General features: G+C 48.0%; 1 protein-coding gene across 1 annotated transcript in view; it reads right to left on the minus strand.

The window, feature by feature from the left end:
- The window catches only part of RAB6B (RAB6B, member RAS oncogene family), a 159,828-nt gene that overhangs the window by 13,210 nt on the left and 126,866 nt on the right, over window positions 1-19,752 (minus strand). Inside the window, exons 3-7 of the mRNA XM_029068914.2 lie at window positions 10,996-11,049; window positions 10,274-10,379; window positions 6,626-6,737; window positions 5,053-5,146; window positions 457-523 (exon numbers count right to left, since the gene is read on the minus strand). Of these exons, the coding sequence (XP_028924747.1) occupies window positions 457-523; window positions 5,053-5,146; window positions 6,626-6,737; window positions 10,274-10,379; window positions 10,996-11,049 (433 nt within the window). The remainder of the gene's footprint in view (window positions 1-456; window positions 524-5,052; window positions 5,147-6,625; window positions 6,738-10,273; window positions 10,380-10,995; window positions 11,050-19,752) is intronic.

A 19,752-nucleotide genomic window follows, 5' to 3' on the forward strand; every position in this document is an offset into this window, starting at 1 on the left:
CTGTGTCTTATCTGCTTATACCCCAGCACTTTATACAGTACTTAGTATATAGTAAGTGCTTAACAAAAATACTATTATTATTATTGTTATTATTTTTCAAGCCACAGTTACCCCAGCCTGGGCCTAAGCATTGCTGAGCCCTTCCTAGGAGACCTGCATTCCTCTCCCCCTCCCCTCTTCTGGCCTCATTCACCTAAGAGGGAAACAGAAGTGCCATCAAATCTCTGCCAACCTCGCTCCTCTCCTATTCCACTTTTCTGGAACCACTGTCATTGTTCCAAAATCCTTTCAGTCGAGACCCTCAGATTCCTCCCCCATCTTTGAAAACTTCCCCCTAACCCCCTACGCCCCTCCAAGAGCCAGGCACGGGCCCAGCCCCGGCGTACCTTCCGGCCCTTTGCTTCCCAGCTCTCCTTGGCGTGGGTAGTGGACTATCTGTCCGTAAGGAAAGGATACTTCCTTCTTTGCTCTTCTCCTGGACGTTTTCCATTCCTGGCAGAGCTGATGCCACACGCCGGAAAAGCTGGGAAAAGAGGGAAAACAATGCATGAGAAGCGTTGGAGAACAGCAGCACCCCGCCCACTCCACCACAACCCTCTGGAAATGCTTGGCAGCATGGCCTAGTTTAATGAGCATGGGCCTGGGAGTCAGAGGACCTGAATTACAATAATAATAATAATAATGATCCTTGTTAAGCGCTTACTATGTGCCTAGCACTATTCTAAGCACTTGTGTAGAAACAAGTTAATCAGGTTGGACATAGTCCCTGTCCCATATAATAATAATGTTGGTATTTGTTAAGCACTTACTATGTGCAGAGCACTGTTCTAAGCACTGGGGAGATACAGGGTCATCAGGTTGTCCCACGTGAGGCTCACAGTTAATCCCCATTTTACAGATGAGGTAACTGAGGCACAGAGAAGTTAAATGACTTGCCCACAGTCACACAGCTGACAAGTGGCAGAGCTGGCATTCGAACCCATGACCTCTGACTCCGAAGCCCAGGCTCTTTTCACTGAGCCACGCTGCTTCTCGTGGGCCTCACACTCTTATCCCCCTTTTACAGATGAAGTAACTGAGGCACAGAGGCACGGAGAAGTTAGGTGACTTGCTCATGGTCACACAGCAGACAAGTGACAAGTGGGATTAGAACCCAGGCCTTTCTGACTCCCAGGCCCATGCTCTATCCACTAAGCCGTGCTGCTTCTAATCCCAGCTCTATCGCACGTCTGCTATGGGTCCTTGAACAAGTTGCTTCACTTCTCTTGCACCTCAGTTTCCTCCTCTCTACATTGTAAACTCATCGTGGGCGGGGAACATGTCTCCCAACATTGTTATATCGTTTTCTCCCATGCTCTTAGTGCCGCATTCTGCACACGGTAAACGCTCCGTAAATATGATCGACTGATTAATTGTTCTGGTAGAAATGGTTCGGCATCATCATCATCATGGAGGCCGTCACGTCTCTCCCCTTCCACGCAGTGCAGCGAGGGAGCTGGCAGTCCCAGTCTCACCCAGACTACCCTCCCGTCCCTTCCCAGTATGTTCCCCATACTGCATTTGTCAAGGCAGGTGAACGTGTGTGTATGTGTGCGCGAGAGCCGTTCTTTCTCTGTAGCTCCGGCCCAGAGCTGGGGGTCCTCTCCGGCCCTGAGCGATACTCCAGGAAGGACATGCCGTTGACAGATGTGCAAGTTTCCCTTCAGGGTCACTGCTGCCACTGGGCCCTGGAGTCTGGTGGCCACCGCTCTGGGGTAACCACTGCTCTAGGCGACCAGCAGCCCCGGCAGAGTCAGGGAAGCCCGCGGGGAAGATCAATGGGGCCACACCTTTCTGGGGAGGGAGGAAAAGGCTCAGCAGTGATTTGGGAACCGTCAATGCCTGCGGTCCCTCGGCTCTGCGACTCCTCAGCCCTGCGGCCCCTCAGCCCAGTGGTCCCTAAGTCCAGTGGCCTCTCAGCCCTGCAGCCCCTCACTCTGGTGGCCTCTCAGCTCTGCGGTCCCTTAGCCTGGCAGCTCCTCAGCCCTGTGACCCCACAGTCCAGTGGCCCCTCAAACTCTGCAGCCCCTCAACCCTGTGGTCCCTCACCCCGGTGGCCCCTCAGCGCAGTGGCCTCACAGTCTTGTCACCCCTCAGCCCTGTGGCCCCTCAGCCCAGTAGCCTCTCAGCTCTGTGACCCCTCACCCTGGTGGCCCCTCTCCCCGGTGGCCCCTCAGCCCTGCAGCCCCTCACCCCAGTGGCCCCTCAGCCTGGCAGCTCCTCAGCCCTGTGATCCTACAGCCGAGTGGCCTCTCAAACTCTGCAGCCCCTCAGCCCAGTAGCCTCTCAGCCCTGTGATCCCTCATCCCAGTGGCCCCTCAGCCCCGGTAGCTCCTCAGTCTTGTGGCCTGTTGTGTAGTCTGTAGGAGGCATGAGGGGCTTCTCAGCATCCTGGGGTACAGAGGAAACAAGCTGGAGCTATCAGCAAACTCATTCTCTAGCCAAGTACCTATGAGGAGCGTGAAGGACACCAACCATGAAGGTTGACATTTTTGAGAAGCACCTTGGAGCTCTAAATTACATTATGAACCCCACGAGGGAACATGGACCGTGATTAAATCCCACATGTGAATTTTCTCCCACCGCTTAATTCAATGCTTAGCACACAGTAAGCACTTACTAAATACTATGTCTACTAAATATGCTAGTGGCCAGCAGGTATCTGGCATCCTCACCCAGAGCTTGCTGGTTCCCTAGTTGAAAAGCACGGCTTCCTGCCTAGGGAACCTCGTGCTCCAATCTGAAAATGCTCTCTCTCACCTCGTCTCCTTTTCAGAGAAATGAAACGACCTCCATATCCTGACATGATTTATTGCTTCAAGAAAAAACGGGTACTAGCGGTCGCAGGGCTGGAAATGAAAACAGTTTACCCTGGGAACACTGGTAAGTCATTTGCATAATAATCTGTGTGGATTTGTATAACTTATGTGAGCAGTGGACACTCTTCTCCTGCCATCAGCCGGAAGAAAATAATTTGGAACTCCTTTCGAAGAAAGAGAAGGAGTCGCACTGCCATCTCTGCCTCCCACTCCCCATAAAATATTCAAAGTTTCATTAAGTCCAAATAAAAGAGCTGGGCATGCTGAGTTTGCCGGGCAGACTGCGTGTACCAGAGCACATTGCGTGTACCAGGGCACATAGCATGGATCGGGTCACGCTATGATTTTTTTTTTTTAATATGGTATTTGTTACACTCTTTCTGTGTGTCAAGCACCATTCTAAGTTCTGGGATAGATACAAGTCAATTACGTTGGACACAGTCCCTGCCCCACTCGGGGCTCGTAGTCTAAGCAGGAGAGAGAACAGGAGAAGTGAGGCACCTAGAAGTGAATCGACTTGCCCAAGGTCACACAGCAAGCAATCTAGCCCGGATCTTTTGACTTAATAATAATAATGTTGGTATCTGTTAAGCGCTTACTATGTGCAGAGCACTGTTCTAAGCGTTGGGGTAGATACAGGGTCATCAGGTTGTCCCACGTGAGGCTCATAGTCTTCATCCCCATTTTACAGATGAGGTAACTGAGGCACAGAGAAGTGAAGTGACTTGCCCACAGTCACACAGCTGACAAGTGGCAGAACTGGTATTCGAACCCATGACCTCTGACTCCAAAGCCCAGGCTCTTTCCACTGAGCCACGCTGCTTCTCTTGGCCCTTGACTTCTAGGCCCGTGCTCTTTCCACTAGGCCATGCTGCTTCTCTTGCACCTCTGGAGCCAGCTGTGGGCCACTGTCCCACAGCCGGAACCACTTCTCCCAGCTTGTCAACGAGGCTGCCGTCGGAGAGAGAATGGAAACGTTTACTGGAGCCTAGATAGATCGCATCTATTACTTCTCTCTCGCCAGTGTGGGCTGACATTCTGTCTCAGCAGGAGATTGTCTGCCTCCATTTGTTATTCCGAAAAGTCCTTTAGGAATAGCTTGGGTGCTAAGAGGCAGCAACTGGAGGCTTCACAGGGTTGTTGTTTATTGTTTACAGTATTGGTCAAGTGCTTACTATGTGCCAAACACTGTTCTAAGCACTGGGGTATAAATACAAGTTAATCAGGTCGGACGCAGTCCCTGTCCCACATGGGGCTCGCAGCCTTAACCCCCATTTTACAGATGAGATCACTGAGGCAACGAGAAGTGGACTTGCCCACGGGCACACAGCAGACAAGCGGCAGAGCTGGGATTAGAACTCAGGTCCTTCTGACTCTCAAGCCTGTGTTCCATCCATTAGGCCATGCTGCTTCTCTGAGCAATGTTGGGGAGGGCTGCCTTGTTTACTCCAAAAGAAGGGGTTGGTGCTCAGAACATGTGTGAGCATGTGTGTGTGTCTGTGTGTGCAAGGCGGATGGGTCAGAGACTGGGCCTGGGAGTCAGAAGGTCACGAGTTCTAATCTTGGTTTTGCCACTTGTCTGCTGTGTGACCTTGGGCAAGTCACTTCACTTCTCGGGGCCTCAGTTCCCTCATCTGTAGAATGGGGATTGAGACAGTGAGCCCCACATGGGACAGGGACTGTGTCCAACCCGATTTGCTTGTATCCACCACAGTGGTTAGTACAGGGCCTGGCACATAGTAAGCGTTTAACAAATGCCATAATTATTATTATGAGAAGCAGTGTGGCTTTGTGGAAAGAGCACGGGCTTGGGAGTCAGAGGTCATGGGTTCTAATTCCGGTTGCACCATTAATTCATTCATTCAATCGCATTTATTGAGCGCTTACTGTGTGCAGAGCACTGTACTAAGCACTTGGAGGGTAAAATTTGGCAACAGAGAGAATTCCTGCCCAACAACGGCACCAACTGTCAGCTGTGTGACTTTGGGCACATCACTTCACTTCTCTATGCCTCAGTTCCCTCATACGTAAAATGGGGATGAAGACTGTGAGCCCCACGTGGGACAACCTGATTACCTTGTATCTACCCAGTGCGTAGAACAGCGCTTGACACATAGTAAATGCTTAACAAATACCATCATTATTATTATTGTAACAGAAGCAGGATGGGGTGAGGGACAGGGTGGACTCTTACCTGCTTTACGTTGTATCCTGTTTTCGCGCTCGTCTCGATAAACATGACGCTCAGCTCTTTGGCTCTCTGCTCTCCTTCCTCAATTGTTATCTGCCTGGAGACAACCAACAGAAAAGGGCAAAATCCCACGTGGCTCTGCCCTGCTCAGGGGAAGGAGAGGGGTGCCGTCTCGCTGTTGATGCGGAGAGGGCACTGAGGTCGATTGGAGTAGATCCCTTGAGGAGAGCCAGGGGTCTCGGTGTGCTGGGTGTGTGTGCGGGGCTAAGGAGTCCCTCTTCTTTGACTTTTACGCTCCCTGATTATTCTACTTTGGGGAGAAAAGTCCTGACCCTTCCGTGAGTGTGCCATTAGGGCAGCCTCTGCTCAGCCCAGAGAATCACTCTGCCACCCACAGATAGCCTCACTGCCCACCTTGTTCAACCAGGACCATCCCTCCCTGTCCACCCACCAACAATATATAGAAAGATATCTATATAGATATAGATATCTATCTATCTCTACATATATAGAGATAGACATCTAATGTCTATAAATTGAGTTATATGTCTATATAATAATGTTGGTATTTGTTAAGCGCTTACTATGTGCAGAGCACTGTTCTAAGCGCTGGGGTAGAAACAGGGTAATCAGGTTGTCCCATGTGAGGCTCACAGTTTTAATCCCCATTTTACAGGTGAGGTAACCAAGGCACAGAGGAGTTAAGTGACTTGTCCACAGTCACACAGCTGACAAGTGGCAGAGCCAGGATTCAAACCCATGACCTCTGACTCCCAAGCCCGGGCTCTTTCCACGCTATATCAGTCAGTCGTATTTACTGAGCTCTTACTGTGTGCAGAGCACTGTACCAACACTTGGAAGAGTATGATATAACAATAAACAGATGCATTCCCTGCCCACAATGAGCTTACAGTCTACGGCTTACAGTCTATATATATATTGTGACCTTGGGTGAGTCACTTCACTTCTCTGTACTTCAGTTACCTCATCTGTAAAATGGGATGGAGACAGTGAGCCCCATGTGGGACAGGGACTGGGTGGGTCCAACCTGATTAGCTTGTATCCACCCCAGCATTTAGTATAGTGCCTGGCACATAGTAAGTGCTTAACAATACCATAATAATATGTGTGTGTATACATATATACATACATTAATTAAATATAGGTGTTTAGAGATGGACCAGTCAAATGGCAATGGTTTGGGCTTAGTACAGTGCTTAGTACAGTGCTCTGCACACAGTAAGCGCCCAATAAATATGATTGAATGAATAGTTCATCCGTAAACATCCTCCCACTGATAAGTTTAGAAAGCGCGTCCTCTAGACTGTAAGCCCATTATGGGCCGGGAATGTGTCTGCTAATTCTGTTGCATTGTACTCTCCCAAGTGCTTACTACAGTGCTCTGCACATAGGAAGCGCTCGATACATACAATCGATTGATCGAGGAAGGTGGCTGTATCTTTCTATGTTGCTGGTTCGGTCTTTAATTGGAGACACTAGGGCTACGGCTCAATCATTTTAGAAGGGATATCGAAGAGGTTTAGTTGGCTAAATGTAACCTGTTCTCTGCTCTTACCTTTTATCTGCCAGGTCTGTCTTGTTACCCACCAGCATGATGATAACATCACTTCCTCTTTCTGTCCTCACGTCATCAATCCATTTAGAGGTCTGCTGGAAGGAGTTGAGATCTGGAGGTGGATAGTGAGAAAAAAGCCAGGGAAAGGGATGGGATAAGGGAGGTGGGAGAGATTGGGGAGGGGGGAATAGAGAAAGAGAGAGAGAGAGTGAGAGAGAGAGTGAGAGATAGAGAGAATGTGAAAGAATAAGAGGAGAGCAGGATAGAAAGAAGGCACTTAAAAATTATGGTATTTTTTAAGCACTTACTATGTGCCAAGAACTGTTCTGAACACTGGGGTAGATAGAAGATAATCAGGTTGGACTCAGTCCCTGTCCCACTTGGGGCTCACAGTCTCAGTCCCCATTTTACAGATGAGGTCACTGAGGCCCAGAGAAGTGAAGTGACTTGCCCAAGGTCACACAGCAGACACGTGGCAGAGCGGGTTTAGAACCCATGACCTCTGACTCCCAAGCCACTCTCTTGCCACTTGGTCATGCTAAGGATCCATGTCTACTCCCTAACATTTACCCCAGTACGACCCATTCATTCATTCATTCATTCATTCATTCATTCATTCATTCATTCATTCATTCATTCAATATTTACTGGGTGTTTACTCTGTGCAGGGTATTGTCCTGAACTCTTGAGAGAGTTCAATAAAAGAAAAAGACAGGGTCCCTACCCTGTAGGAGCTTTCAGTTCTGTACTCTGCAGGCACTCAGTGAATGGTCATTCACCGGCTCCCTGACATGAAGATTTAATGGTTCTAGATGGGTGTCGGACAGACACGTAAACCTCTCCTCAATTTGGAAAGTCAGAAAGGACAGAAAGCCTCTTAGGAGGCTACATACTTCGCTCCTCTAGTACCAAGCCTTTTCCCCGTGCCTCAATCTCGCCTGTCGCACTGTCGACCCCTGGGCCATGTCCTGCCCCTGGCCTGGAACGCCCTCCCTCCTCAAATCCGACAGTCAATTACTCTCTCCCCCTTCAAAGTCTTATTGAAGGCCCATCTCCTCCAAGAGACCTTCCCAGACTAAGCTCCACTTTTCCTCATCTCCCACTCCCTTCTGTGTCGCCCTGACTTGTTCCCTTTGCTCCCCGCCCACCTCCCACCTCCCCCACAACACTTATATATATATATATATACACACATATATATATATATCTGTAATTTTGTATTGATGCCTGTCTCCCCACCTCTAGACTGTGAGCTCACTGTGGGCAGGGAATGTCACTGTTTATTGTTGTACTGTACTTTCCCAAACACTCAGTATGGAGAGGCAGCGTGGCTTAGTGGAAAGAGCCCGGGCTTGGGAGTCAGAGGACGTGGGTTTTCATCCCAGCTCCGCCACTTGTCTGCTGTGTGACCTTGGGCAAGCCACTTAACTCCTGTGTGCCTCAGTTCCTCATTGGTAAAATGGGGATTAAGACCGTGAGACCCAAGTGGGACAACACGATTACCTTGCGTCTACCCCAGTGCCTAGACTGGTGCTTGACACATAATAAGCACTTAACAAATACCATTATTATTATTATTATTACAATGTTCTGCACACAGTAGGTGCTTAATAAATACGATTGAATGAATGATAGAGAAGGTCCTGGCAGAGACGACATAGCAGGCAGCTGCCTGGACCAACACTAATAGAAAGATCAGTGTTAAACAGGTTGGGACCAACTACTCCAAAGACATTTGTGGATGAGCCCGGTGGTCCACGCAGTGGCCCTTAGTTTTCCAGAAGGGAGCAGAGGTCAGCACTTCCCAAAGGTCTATGTTCCCCTCTCCTCTGAAGACTCATCTCTGGGAAATCTGACTTCCAATCATGGGATCTTTTCCCTTCTCACTTTCTTCTCTTTACTTTCACCCTCTTTTTCCATCTTCCTGTTCTCCTACGCTTCCCCTCACTCTCCTTTATTCCAAACCGCCCTTTCTATCTCTTGTCCTTTCCATCTCCTCCTTCCTTTTCCTGTCTCTATCACCCCAGTCCTTGTACCCTCTTCTCTCTCTCCCTCTTTTTCTCTGTCTCTCTCCCCCTCTCTCCCTATTTAATTTCCTTCCCGATTAACATCAATGAGGAATTATAATTCCGTGCTAGCGACAACATGAGACGCATACCAAAAAGGTCACAGCCCCAGCGGCTGGTGCCGGCTGAGAGACCGGCAGCCAAGCCAGCCTCATTTGCTCATGTTTTCCCTTTGGATCTCAGCAGTGAACACTCTCTCTCACACGACACACTCACACACACATGCACACCTCCCCCAACCCCCACCAGGACCAAATCATCTTTGATGTTGACAACTGCAAACTCCAGCCACGGGGTGTTCGATAACTTGTCTCTACCCCAGCGGACGATATTTATCTTAAAATATATTTCGGGCGACGGAAAATTCTCACGGAACTCCGTGAATGTAAACGAAGCTGTCCCTCTGGTAAATTAATGTACACCTACATCTGCATACAGAGAAAAACCTCCTGCATTCGAACCTGTACCCAGCTGAAAACACACATAGGCACATCTCTTCATGCACCTGCATACACATACACATACACACACATACTCAGTCTTATAAATCCACTCATACACACTTACCCCTTTAAAAAGTGCTCAATAACTGTGTGCACCTAAGGATTCTTGTGAGCAACACCTGCATTTTTCATCCCCTGGCTCTGTAGCTGAGTCTAAAGCATCAAATATGTGAAATGGAATGCGCCCTGTGGAAAACAGTGGGTCTCTCATTGGCGTTTAACTGACCTGGTTGGATTCCTGCTAAACCACCATGCCGGGCACTGGTAAGTGATCTCACCCTGCCATCCCCACACCAGCTCTCAAGATCACCTTTCTCCAGAGCGTTAAATTATCTCTGAAAACAGTTACCAATTCTGTTGTCTCATCCCTAGTGCTTAGTACAGTGCTCCGCACACTGTAAGCGCACAATAAATACAATTGATCGATTACCCGGTAGCCACGGTGGGTCATCTTATAAAGCCACTGCATCTAGACTCCCAGCTAGAAAACTGGCATCCTGCCATCCGATGAATCTAAACAAATGATTATAATAAAACCATCATTTATTTATATTACTGACTGCCTATATGCATAATTTATTTATTTATGTTGAAGCAGCATGGCCTAGTGGATAGAGCACAGTCATGGGTTCTAATCCTGGCTCCTTCTCTTGTCTGCTGTGTGACCTTGGACAAGTCACTTCACTTCTCTGGGCCCCAGTTCCCTCAGCTGTAAAATGGGGATTAAGACTGTGTGCCCTCTGAGGGACAGGGACCATGTCCAACCTGATTATCTTGTATCTATCCCAGCGCTTAGTGCCTGGCACATAGTAAGCACTTAATAAATACCATAATTATTATTATATTAATGTCGGTCTGGCCCTCTAGACTCTAAGCTCGCTGTGGGTAGGGAACGTGGCTGCTAATTCTGTTGTATTATGCTCTCCCAAACGCTTAATACAGTGCTCAATAATTGATTGATTGGATTGGTTGTCACTGGTGCTGTTTGTGCTACCCCTGTTGTGCACCCAGGGGCACCACTGCCCTGAGGGTCAACGCCTCGTTCCTGGTGGGTTGAGTTCCGGGCTCCGCGCACTCACTTGTGATGTCATAGACCACCACAGCCACGGTGGAGTCCCGGATGTAGCTGGGGATCAGGCTCCGGAAGCGCTCCTGGCCGGCCGTATCCCACAGCTGCAATCTCACCTGCCAGAGACACACCGAAGAGGAGAGAGAGGAGGAGGAGAAGCAGGAGGCAGAGGAGGGGGAGGAGGCAAAGAAGGTGGAAGAGGGAGAGGACAGGGTCAGAGCTGTGGAATACTGGGTGGTGGGAGGCTAGGTGCGGGCCAGACTGACCAGGGGAATGGCTGGTCCCAGTTGCCCTGGGATCCGGCCTCTACTGGGGGCAGGACAAGGGGTAGAGTTTCAAGGCCCAGGCCTCCTCGTAAGGAAGGCCGCCCTGTCTTGGTTGGGCCTGGTGGTGTGCTGGAAATAGGCCCGGTCACCCCTCGTTTTGGGAAGGCAGCCACCCGGATGTCACCCCATGTTGCATCAGCACCACTGAAGCCACCGGAAGATTTTGTCTCCAGCCCGGGCAGGACTCCTCTCCCTCCCCAACCCTCCAGGGACGGAAACTCCCAGAGATGGGTGAGCTCTGACTGAACGAGGACCACCAGGTCTGGGCTTCCATGCAGCCTGTGTTCCTTGGCCCATGGCCGGTGGCCCTTCGACAAGGTTGGAATGTGGGACATCACGGGGACAATCCTTCCTCTGAGTCGGGTTAGGAGGGACCTTCCTCCCCGTCATCGTGTCCGGCACTCACTGTCCGGTCTTCCAGGTACATGGTCTTCGATAAGAAGTCGATTCCAATCGTGGCCTGAAAGAGAGACCAAAGTTTAAAGGTCAAGAAGAGGCTGAGATGTAGGATAGAAGCATGATGCTTTCCTAGGTTTGGGGAACCAGCATGGTTCAACTTGGTCAGATGTTATCCGCTTCTTATTGAAAGTGAGTGCTTTTTTATGGTATTTGTTAAGCGCTTACTATGTGCCAGGCACTATATTAAGCTCCGGGGTAGATATAAGGTCATCAGGTTGGACACAGTCCATGTCCCACAGGAGGCTCGCAGTCTTAATCCCCATTTTACAGATGATGGAACTGAACAGAGAGCAGTGAAGTGACTTGCCCAAGGTCACACAGCTGACAAGTGGCAGAGCTGAGATTAGAACCCAGGTCCTTCCTGACTTCCAGGCCTGTGCTGTATCCACTGCCATGCTCCTTCTCCATGCCTTGCCTGGATGCAGCAGATCAAAGCCCTCCCAAACTCCCACCTCCTCCATCAAGATTTCCCTGATTGACCTCCCAGCATTTCTGAGCCATACAATTCCATCGGCGAACTCTAGCGTTTATTGAACTGATTTTAAACCACCCTCAGCACTGCTCTATTTGTAAATATTTTTTATCTCTGTCTCCCCTGTTCAAGTACAATGTCCTTGTAGACAGGGAATGTGTAACTTCTTTATTCTGTACAGCCCTGATGCCTAACACAATCTAGAAGGAGGGAGAACACGTATTTTACTCCCATTTTCACAGATGAAGAAACTGAAGGACAGAGAAGTTAGAAGACTTGCCCAAGGTCACAGATCACACAAGTAGTGGGGCTGGGTTTAGAACCCAAGTCTTCTGACTCCCAGGCCCATTCTCCTTCCATTAGCCCACATTATTTCCCTCTAGTCATACTTACTAGAGCTAGAAAGGAAAGAATGGATAACATCGCTGTAGCAGGTGAAACGAAAATAATAATAATGCTGATAATGGTATTTCAAAGTTCTTACTTTGTTCCAAGCACCGAACTAAATATTGGGGCAGTTGCAAGCTAATCAGATAAAACACAGTCTCCATCTCATATTGGGATCACAGTCTAATAATAATACTGATCATTAGGTGCTTACTCTGTGGTAGACACTGGGCTAAGCACTGGGGTAATAACAGTAATAATAATGATAAGGATATATAGTATCTATATAACTATAATTCTATTTATTTATATCAATGCCTGTTTACTTGTTTTGATGTCTGTCTCTCCCATTCTAGACTCTAAGCCCTTTGTGGGCAGGGACTGTCTCTCTTTATTGGTGAATTGTACTTTCCAAGTGCTTAGTACAGTGCTCTGCACACAGTACGCGCTCAATAAATACGACTGAATGAATGAACGAATGAATAAAGGAGGGGAAAGACAAACAAAATAATTTTCCAAAAATAAGTTTGCTGTGGGCAAGGAACAAGTTTACTAACTCTGTTATATTGCACTCTCTCAAGTGTCTAGTACAGTGCTCTGCACACTGTAAGTTCTCAGTAAATATCATTGATTGATTGAGAGAAGCAGTGAGGTCTAGTGGATAGAGCACGGGCCTGGGAATCAGAGAATCTGGGTTCTGATGTCAGCTCCGCCACTTATCTTTTGTGTAACTTCGGGCGAGTCACTTCATTTTTCTGTGCCTCAGTTACCTCATCTGTAAAATGAGGATTAAGATTGTGAGCCCCATGAGAATCATGGAACATGGCTAGTGCCCAACCTGTTTATCTTTATCCCAGCACTTAATACAGCGCCTGCCACATAGTAATCGCTTAAAAGATGCCTCAAAATCGCGGCGACAGTTCGAGAAACAAGAATCAAATAGGTAGGAGTTTGAATATGCCAAGAAGAAACACCAGCATAAGTAATTGAAAGTCCTATTGAATATACATATAGAGACGTATGTTGCGGGTGGGAATAAATGCAGAAACGGAGTGATTGGCTGCAGGCTCTTCGGATCTCTGCGTGGGGCTGGTTTTGTCAGACCAACCCTCCCAGGGGAGCTCCCAACCTTACTTAGTAAGCAGAGACACAGAACTCTTTTCAGTGCTCTTCAGTGTGTTTTCTCTGCAGGCATACTACCTAAGGGGACTCATTGTACAGGCAGCAAATAGTTCTAATTCTAAGCATGGCCTAGCTGCTACTCTTGGGGAGGAGATATTTATAGAGCAGGAACTGAAGTCCCTGCCCTCAAGAGGATTTCAATCCAATGGGGTGGGGAGAGGGTGAGGTAAGATTGATAAGCGTTGCCTAATGGGGAGAACAAGGGCCTGGAAGGCAGAAGGATGTAGGTTCTAGTTCTGGCTCCGCCGCCCATCTGCTGTGTGACCTGGGGCAAGTCCCAGTTTCTCTGGGCCTCAGTTATCTCATCTGTAAAAATGGGGTTTAAGACCGCGAGCCCCATGTTGGGACGTGGACTGTGTCCCACCTGATTAGCTCGTATCCAACCCAGTGCTTAGTAAAGTGCCTGGCACACAGTAAGTGCTTAACAAATCCTATTGAAAAAGAAAAATGAGCCCAATGCAAAGGTAGAGAAGCAGCGTGGCTTAGTGGAAGGGGCACGGGCTTGGGAGTCAGAGGTCGTGGTTCAAATCCTGGCTCTGCCCCTTGTCAGCCGTATGACTCTGGGCAAGTCACTTCGCTTCTCGGGGCCTTAGTGACCTCATCTGTAAAATGGGGATTCAGACTGTGAGCCCCACGTGGGACGGGGACTGTGTCCAACCTGATTTGCTTGTACCCCATGCTTAGTATAGTGCCTGGCACATTGTAAGCACTTTTTAAATACCACAATTATTATTATTATTATCAGTGTCTTCTTCTAATTAATAATAATGTTGGTATTTGTTAAGCGCTTACTATGTGCAGAGCACTGTTCTAAGCGCTGGGGGAGATACAGGATAATCAGGTCGTCCCACGTGAGGCTCACAGTTAATCCCCATTTTACAGATGAGGTAACTGAGGCACAGAGAAGTTAAGTGACTTGCCCACAGTCACACAGCTAAGTGGCAGAGCCGGGAGTCGAACTCATGACCTCTGACTCCGAAGCCCAGGCTCTTTACACTGAGCCACGCTGCTTCCCCAATTAGCAGAGCAACTAGTTATATGTAAATATCATATATATACATACATACCTACATGTAGGTGCATTTATCTAGTTGTCCTGTGAATTATATATATTTTATGTATTATGAGCCATTTGATATCTCAACTAAATATGTTATATATGTAATAGTGCTATCATATAATTCGTAATGATAATAACTGTGGTATTTGTTAAGCGCTTACTACAAGATAATCAGGTGCAAGATAGGCTGGATACTATTCCTGGCCCACAAAGAGCTCACACTCTAAGTAAGAGAGAAAATGGCTATTTAGTATTCATTTTTATAGATGAGCAGATAGAGGCATGGATAAATGAAGTGACTTGTCCCAGGTCAAAGAGCAGGCTCCTTGTGTGCCGGGATCGTGTATACCCATTCTATTGTTTGGTACTCTCCTAAGCGTTTAGTACAGTGCTCTGCACACGGCAGTCAATAAATGCCAATAAATATTCTGGCCACAGCTGCTCCCATCTCGCAGGGCTCCCAAAGGGCTCACCTCATCAGGGAGCTCAGCTACCACTGATTTTCACCCCCAGGGTAGGAGTAGGCATGGTATTTACTGAGTGCCCACTGTGTGCTTCTACTGGATCCCATCTGTGAGGCAGGGACTGAGCAGGGTGGGAATACTGGGCCTTCCCCCTGCTCTCCGTTCCTGCTGTCAGGAAGGGTTTGGACACCAAGCCGGCTGGTAGGGCCTTTCTCTCAGAGCCTTTCCACAGAGAGGCTCACGGAGGACTTTTCACAGGGGGCTCACAGTCTTAATCTCCATTTTACAGCTGAGGTAACTGAGGCCCAGAGAAGTGAAGTGACTTGTCCAAGGTCACACAGCAGACAGGTGGCGGAGCCGGGATTAGAACCCAGAGACTCCCAGGCCCAGCCCACAGGTAGAGCCCTGCCTCAAGTGGGGCACTTCTGTTTAGGCCTCCCCATCTCCTTTTCAGCTTAATCACTGTCCTCAGGGCTGGAAGGCTCCTGGCCCTCCAAATGGGAGCAACACTGGGCCCTCTTCTCTAGCCAGCGAACCCCACCACCATTTACAGGCAAACTATCAGCCCACTCATCTTCTGGAGGGACCTCTATTTCCATATGAAAAGGCCAAGGTGCAGCTCTTCCCGGCTGGCATAGGAAAGGGAGTTCTTGTGCCCGACTCCGGCTGGGGCCTTGGTAACAAGTTAAATAAAAGCCCCTATTCATTTTCCATCGTTGAGCCCTCAGGCCTGAAAAGCCACCAATGTTCAGGGCTTCCTGCTGAGAATTACTTGTTGACTGGACTGTGTAGCCGGGGTGTCTGGAAGTCTGAGTTTTTTCCGGGAGTGGGTAGGGGTGAGCGGAAGGTGAAGCAGGGTGGCCCAGAGGCTGGAGCACGGGCCTGGGGGTTAGAAGGACATGGGTTCTAATCCTGGCTCCGCCACTTGTCTGCTGGGTAACTTTGGGCAAGTCACCTCACTTCCCCGTGCCTCGGGTACCTCATCTGAAAAAGGGGGATGAAGACGGTGAGCCCCGTGTGGGACATGGACTGCGTCCAACCTGATTAGCTTGTATATACCCCAGCGTCTAGTACAGTGCCTGGCACACAGTAAGCTCTGAACAAATACCAAGGGGAAAAAATGAGAAATATAATAATTATGATATTGTTAAATGCTTACTATGTGCCAGGCACTGTACTAAGCAATGGGGTGGATACAAGCAAATCAGGTTGGACGCAGTCCCCGTCTCACCAGGAGTTCACAGTTTCAATACCCACCACCTGTCAGCTGTGTGACTTTGGGCAAGTCACTTAACTTCTCAGTGCCTCAGTTACCTCATCTGTAAAATGGGGATTAACTGTGAGCCTCACGTGGGACAACCTGATTACCCTGTATCTACCCCAGCGCTTAGAACAGTGCTCTGCAAATAGTAAGCGCTTAACAAATACCAACATTATTAATACCCGTTTTACAGATGAGGTAACAGAGGCTCATCATGGAACATGGCTAGTGCCCAACCTGTTTATCTTTATCCCAGCACTTAATACAGCACCTGCCACATAGTAATCGCTTAAAAGATGCCTCAAAATAGCGGCGACAGTTCGAGAAACAAGAATCAAATAGGTAGGAGTTTCAGAGAAGTGAAGTGACTCAAGGTCACACAGCAGACAAGGGGTGGAGCTGGGCTTAGAACCCATGACCTTCAGACTCCAAGGCCTGTGCTTTATGATTAATAATCGAAGGAATGACCCACGTTTAGACAGCAACTTTTTTTCCCAACTGGTTTTGAACAGTTTTCTGGAGATTTTATCCTAGATCCAGCCATCGCTTGGAGGGAAGGAAAACATTTTGGTGAGCTAACAGAAGCCCGCTGAGTTGCTGGCCGGTCTATGGATTGAATGGCTCAGTGGAAAGAGCACGGGCTTGGCAGTCAGAGGTCAAGGGTTCGAATCCCTTCTCTGCCACTTGTCAGCTGTGTGACTTTGGGCAAGTCACTTAACTTCTCTGTGCCTCAGTTACCTCATCTGTAAAATGGGGATGAAAATTGTGAGCCTTACGTGGGACAACCTGATTACCCTGTATCTCCCCCAGCGCTTAGAACAGTGCTCTGCACATAGTAAGCGCTTAACAAATACCAACATTATTATTATTATTCCTGGGACACTGTGACCTTTAACTCATTTGTAAATAGCCACTTGCTTGCATCAGGGATTGAGGCAAGTAGTCAAGAACGTCGATTTTGATCCTTTCCCTTCCCAGATGGGAAGACTAGTAAAAAAATCACTGTGTAAAGGGGTTCAATCCTACGATAAGGTTGTACTATCAGTCTATCGACTGTATTTATTGAGCGCTTGCTGTGTGCAGAGCAGTGTGCTAAGCGCTTGGGAGAGTATAATGTAACAATATAACTGAGTGGGAGACACACTGACTGCCTCAGTCCTTAGTTATAGGAGACGAGAGAAAAGGAATGGAAAATGGCTGACAGTGGTGGTTGTGGACGGGGAATATGTCTGTTTATTGTTATATTTCACTCTCCCAAGCACTCAATATAGTGCTCTGCACACAGTAAATGCTCAATAAATGTGATTGATTGATATTGGTGATGTTGCCTGTTTATTTGTTGCCTGTTTACTTGTTGTGACACCTGTCTCCCCCCTTCTAGACTATGAGCCGGTTGTGGGCAGGGACTGTCTCTACATGTTGCTTAATTGTACTTTCCAAGCACTTTGTACAGTGCTCTGCACACAGTAAGTGCTCAATAAATACAACTGAATGAATGAATAATGTTTGGACAAGGAATCCAGGGGAATAGGCAGGCTCCAGGTCCTTGTGGAAATAATGAATCTGTACTCCTGTATTTTTTTTAATGGCATTTGTTAAGCACTTTCTGTGTGTTCTGAACTGCTCTAAAAGCTGCAGTAGATACAAGGTAATCAGGTTCGATCCTGTACCCTGTCCCATGTGGGGCTCCCAATCTTAATCCTTTTCCCAGAAACTGAGGCACAGAGAAGTGAAATGACTTTCCCAAAGTCACAGAGCAGGCAAATGGCTGAACTGGGACTAATAATAATAATAATAATGTTGGTATCTGTTAAGCGCTTACTATGTGCCGAGCACTGTTCTAAGCGCTGGGGTAGACACAGGGGAATCAGGTTGTCCCACGTGGGGCTCACAGTCTTAATCCCCATTTTACAGATGAGGTAACTGAGGCACAGAGAAGTTAAGTGACTTGCCCAAAGTCACACAGCTGACAAGTGGCCGAGCCGGGATTCGAACCCATGAATTCTGACTCCAAAGCCCGTGCTCTTTCCACTGAGCCACGCTGCTTCTCTAGAACCCAGGTCCTTCTGACTCTCAGGCCTGGGCTCTTTCCTCTAGGCCAAGCTGAGGAGGTAGCCCAAAAGGCTATTTTAATTTGAAATGTGTAAAGTACAAGCAACTTCCCCGAGGACTTGTTGATCAGGCAGAGTTTCCCCTGCTAGACCAAGTAGCCCTCCTTTCCTCTCTCCCTCCCAACAGGAGTTAAAGCGAAAATATATACATTGGCCGAGGTTGCAACAAGGAAGACTGTTACACGTTTCCATGTAAATTCGCTGTGGGCAGAGAATGTGTCTACCAATTCTGTTATAGCATGCTCTCCCAAGCACTTTAGCTCAGTGCTCTGCAGATAGTATGTGGTCTATAAATCCCATGGATTGATTGATTGAAGGTGATAATAATAATAATAATGTTGGTATTTGTTAAGCGCTTACTATGTGCCGAGCACTGTTCTAAGCGCTGGGGTAGACATAGGGGAATCAGGTTGTCCCACATGGGGGCTCACAGTCTTAATCCCCATTTTACAGATGAGGGAACTGAGGCCCAGAGAAGTTAAGTGACTTGCCCACAGTCACACAGCTGACAAGTGGCCGAGCCGGGATTTGAACTCATGACCTCTGACTCCAAAGCCCGTGCTCTTTCCACTGAGCCACGCTGCTTCTCTAAGGTGGGCAGTCTTCAGCTTACCCCTCATGGGGTATCTGGAATTTGAACTGAATGGGCTCATTTCTATAAATGACTATTCATTCTATAGTCAGTGTATCGAAGATGGAGCTCGGCCGCCTTTCAACCTCAAGATGGAGGCTCTTTTGCTTCCACATCTTTTTTATTGGCGTCCCATATTTCTGCATGGCATCTTTGTGTGGCATACCCTGGGCAGAAATAGCAGTTGCTCAATTAAATGGTTATGTGAGAAGCCACGTGGCCTAGGGGAAAGAGTGGAGAGTGCATGGGCCTGGGAGACAGAGGACCGAGGTTCTTATCCTGGCTCTGCCTCGGGGAAGTAACTTCGCTTCTCTGTGCTTCAGTTCCCTTATCTGCACAGTGGTGATTTGGTACCTATTCTCTCTTCTACTTAAACTATGAGCCCAAAAGGGGACCTGATTATCTTATATAATAATAATAATTGTGGTATTTGTTAAGTGCTTACTATGTGCCAGGCACTGTACTAAGTGTTGGGGTAGATACAAAATAATTGGGTTGGACACAATCCCTCTCCCTCACTGGACTCACAGTCTTAATCCCCATTTTACAGATGAGGTAATTGAGGCACAGAGAAGTGAAGTGACTTTCCCAAGGTCACACAGCAGGCAAATGGCAGAGCTGGGATTAGAACCCAGGTCCTTCTGACTCCCAGGCCTGTGCTCTATCCTCTAGGCCATGCTGCTTCCCTACCCAAAGCTTAGTACAGTGCTTGACACATAGCAATGTTTAACAAATACCACAATTATTTTATTATTATCATTATTATTATTGTCATCAGCCAACTCTAGTACTTATGAACTAAAGCAGCGTTCAAGGCATTAGCAATGTGTAAACAGGGAGAGAGATGAGAGGAGACACAGTGAGTATGTTGGCATTAGAGGAGAGAAGTGTTTGGGCTGGGTTGCCATGATAGAGGGTTGAGGAGAGGTAAGAGGAAGAGAATTGATGGAGTGCTTTAAATCTATCGTGGAGAGAGATGGATAACCAGTGGAGGATTTTGAGGAGCAGGAGATGTGTGTGCAGAACAACTTTTTAGAAAAACGATCTGGACAGCAGTGTGAAGTATGGATTGGAGAGGGAAGAGGCTGGAGGCAGGGAGGTTAGCAAAGAGGTTGATGCAGTAAACAAGACTGGAT

The sequence above is a fragment of the Ornithorhynchus anatinus genome, chromosome 1, assembly GCF_004115215.2.
Source record: "Ornithorhynchus anatinus isolate Pmale09 chromosome 1, mOrnAna1.pri.v4, whole genome shotgun sequence".
In the NCBI taxonomy this organism is placed as follows: domain Eukaryota; kingdom Metazoa; phylum Chordata; class Mammalia; order Monotremata; family Ornithorhynchidae; genus Ornithorhynchus; species Ornithorhynchus anatinus.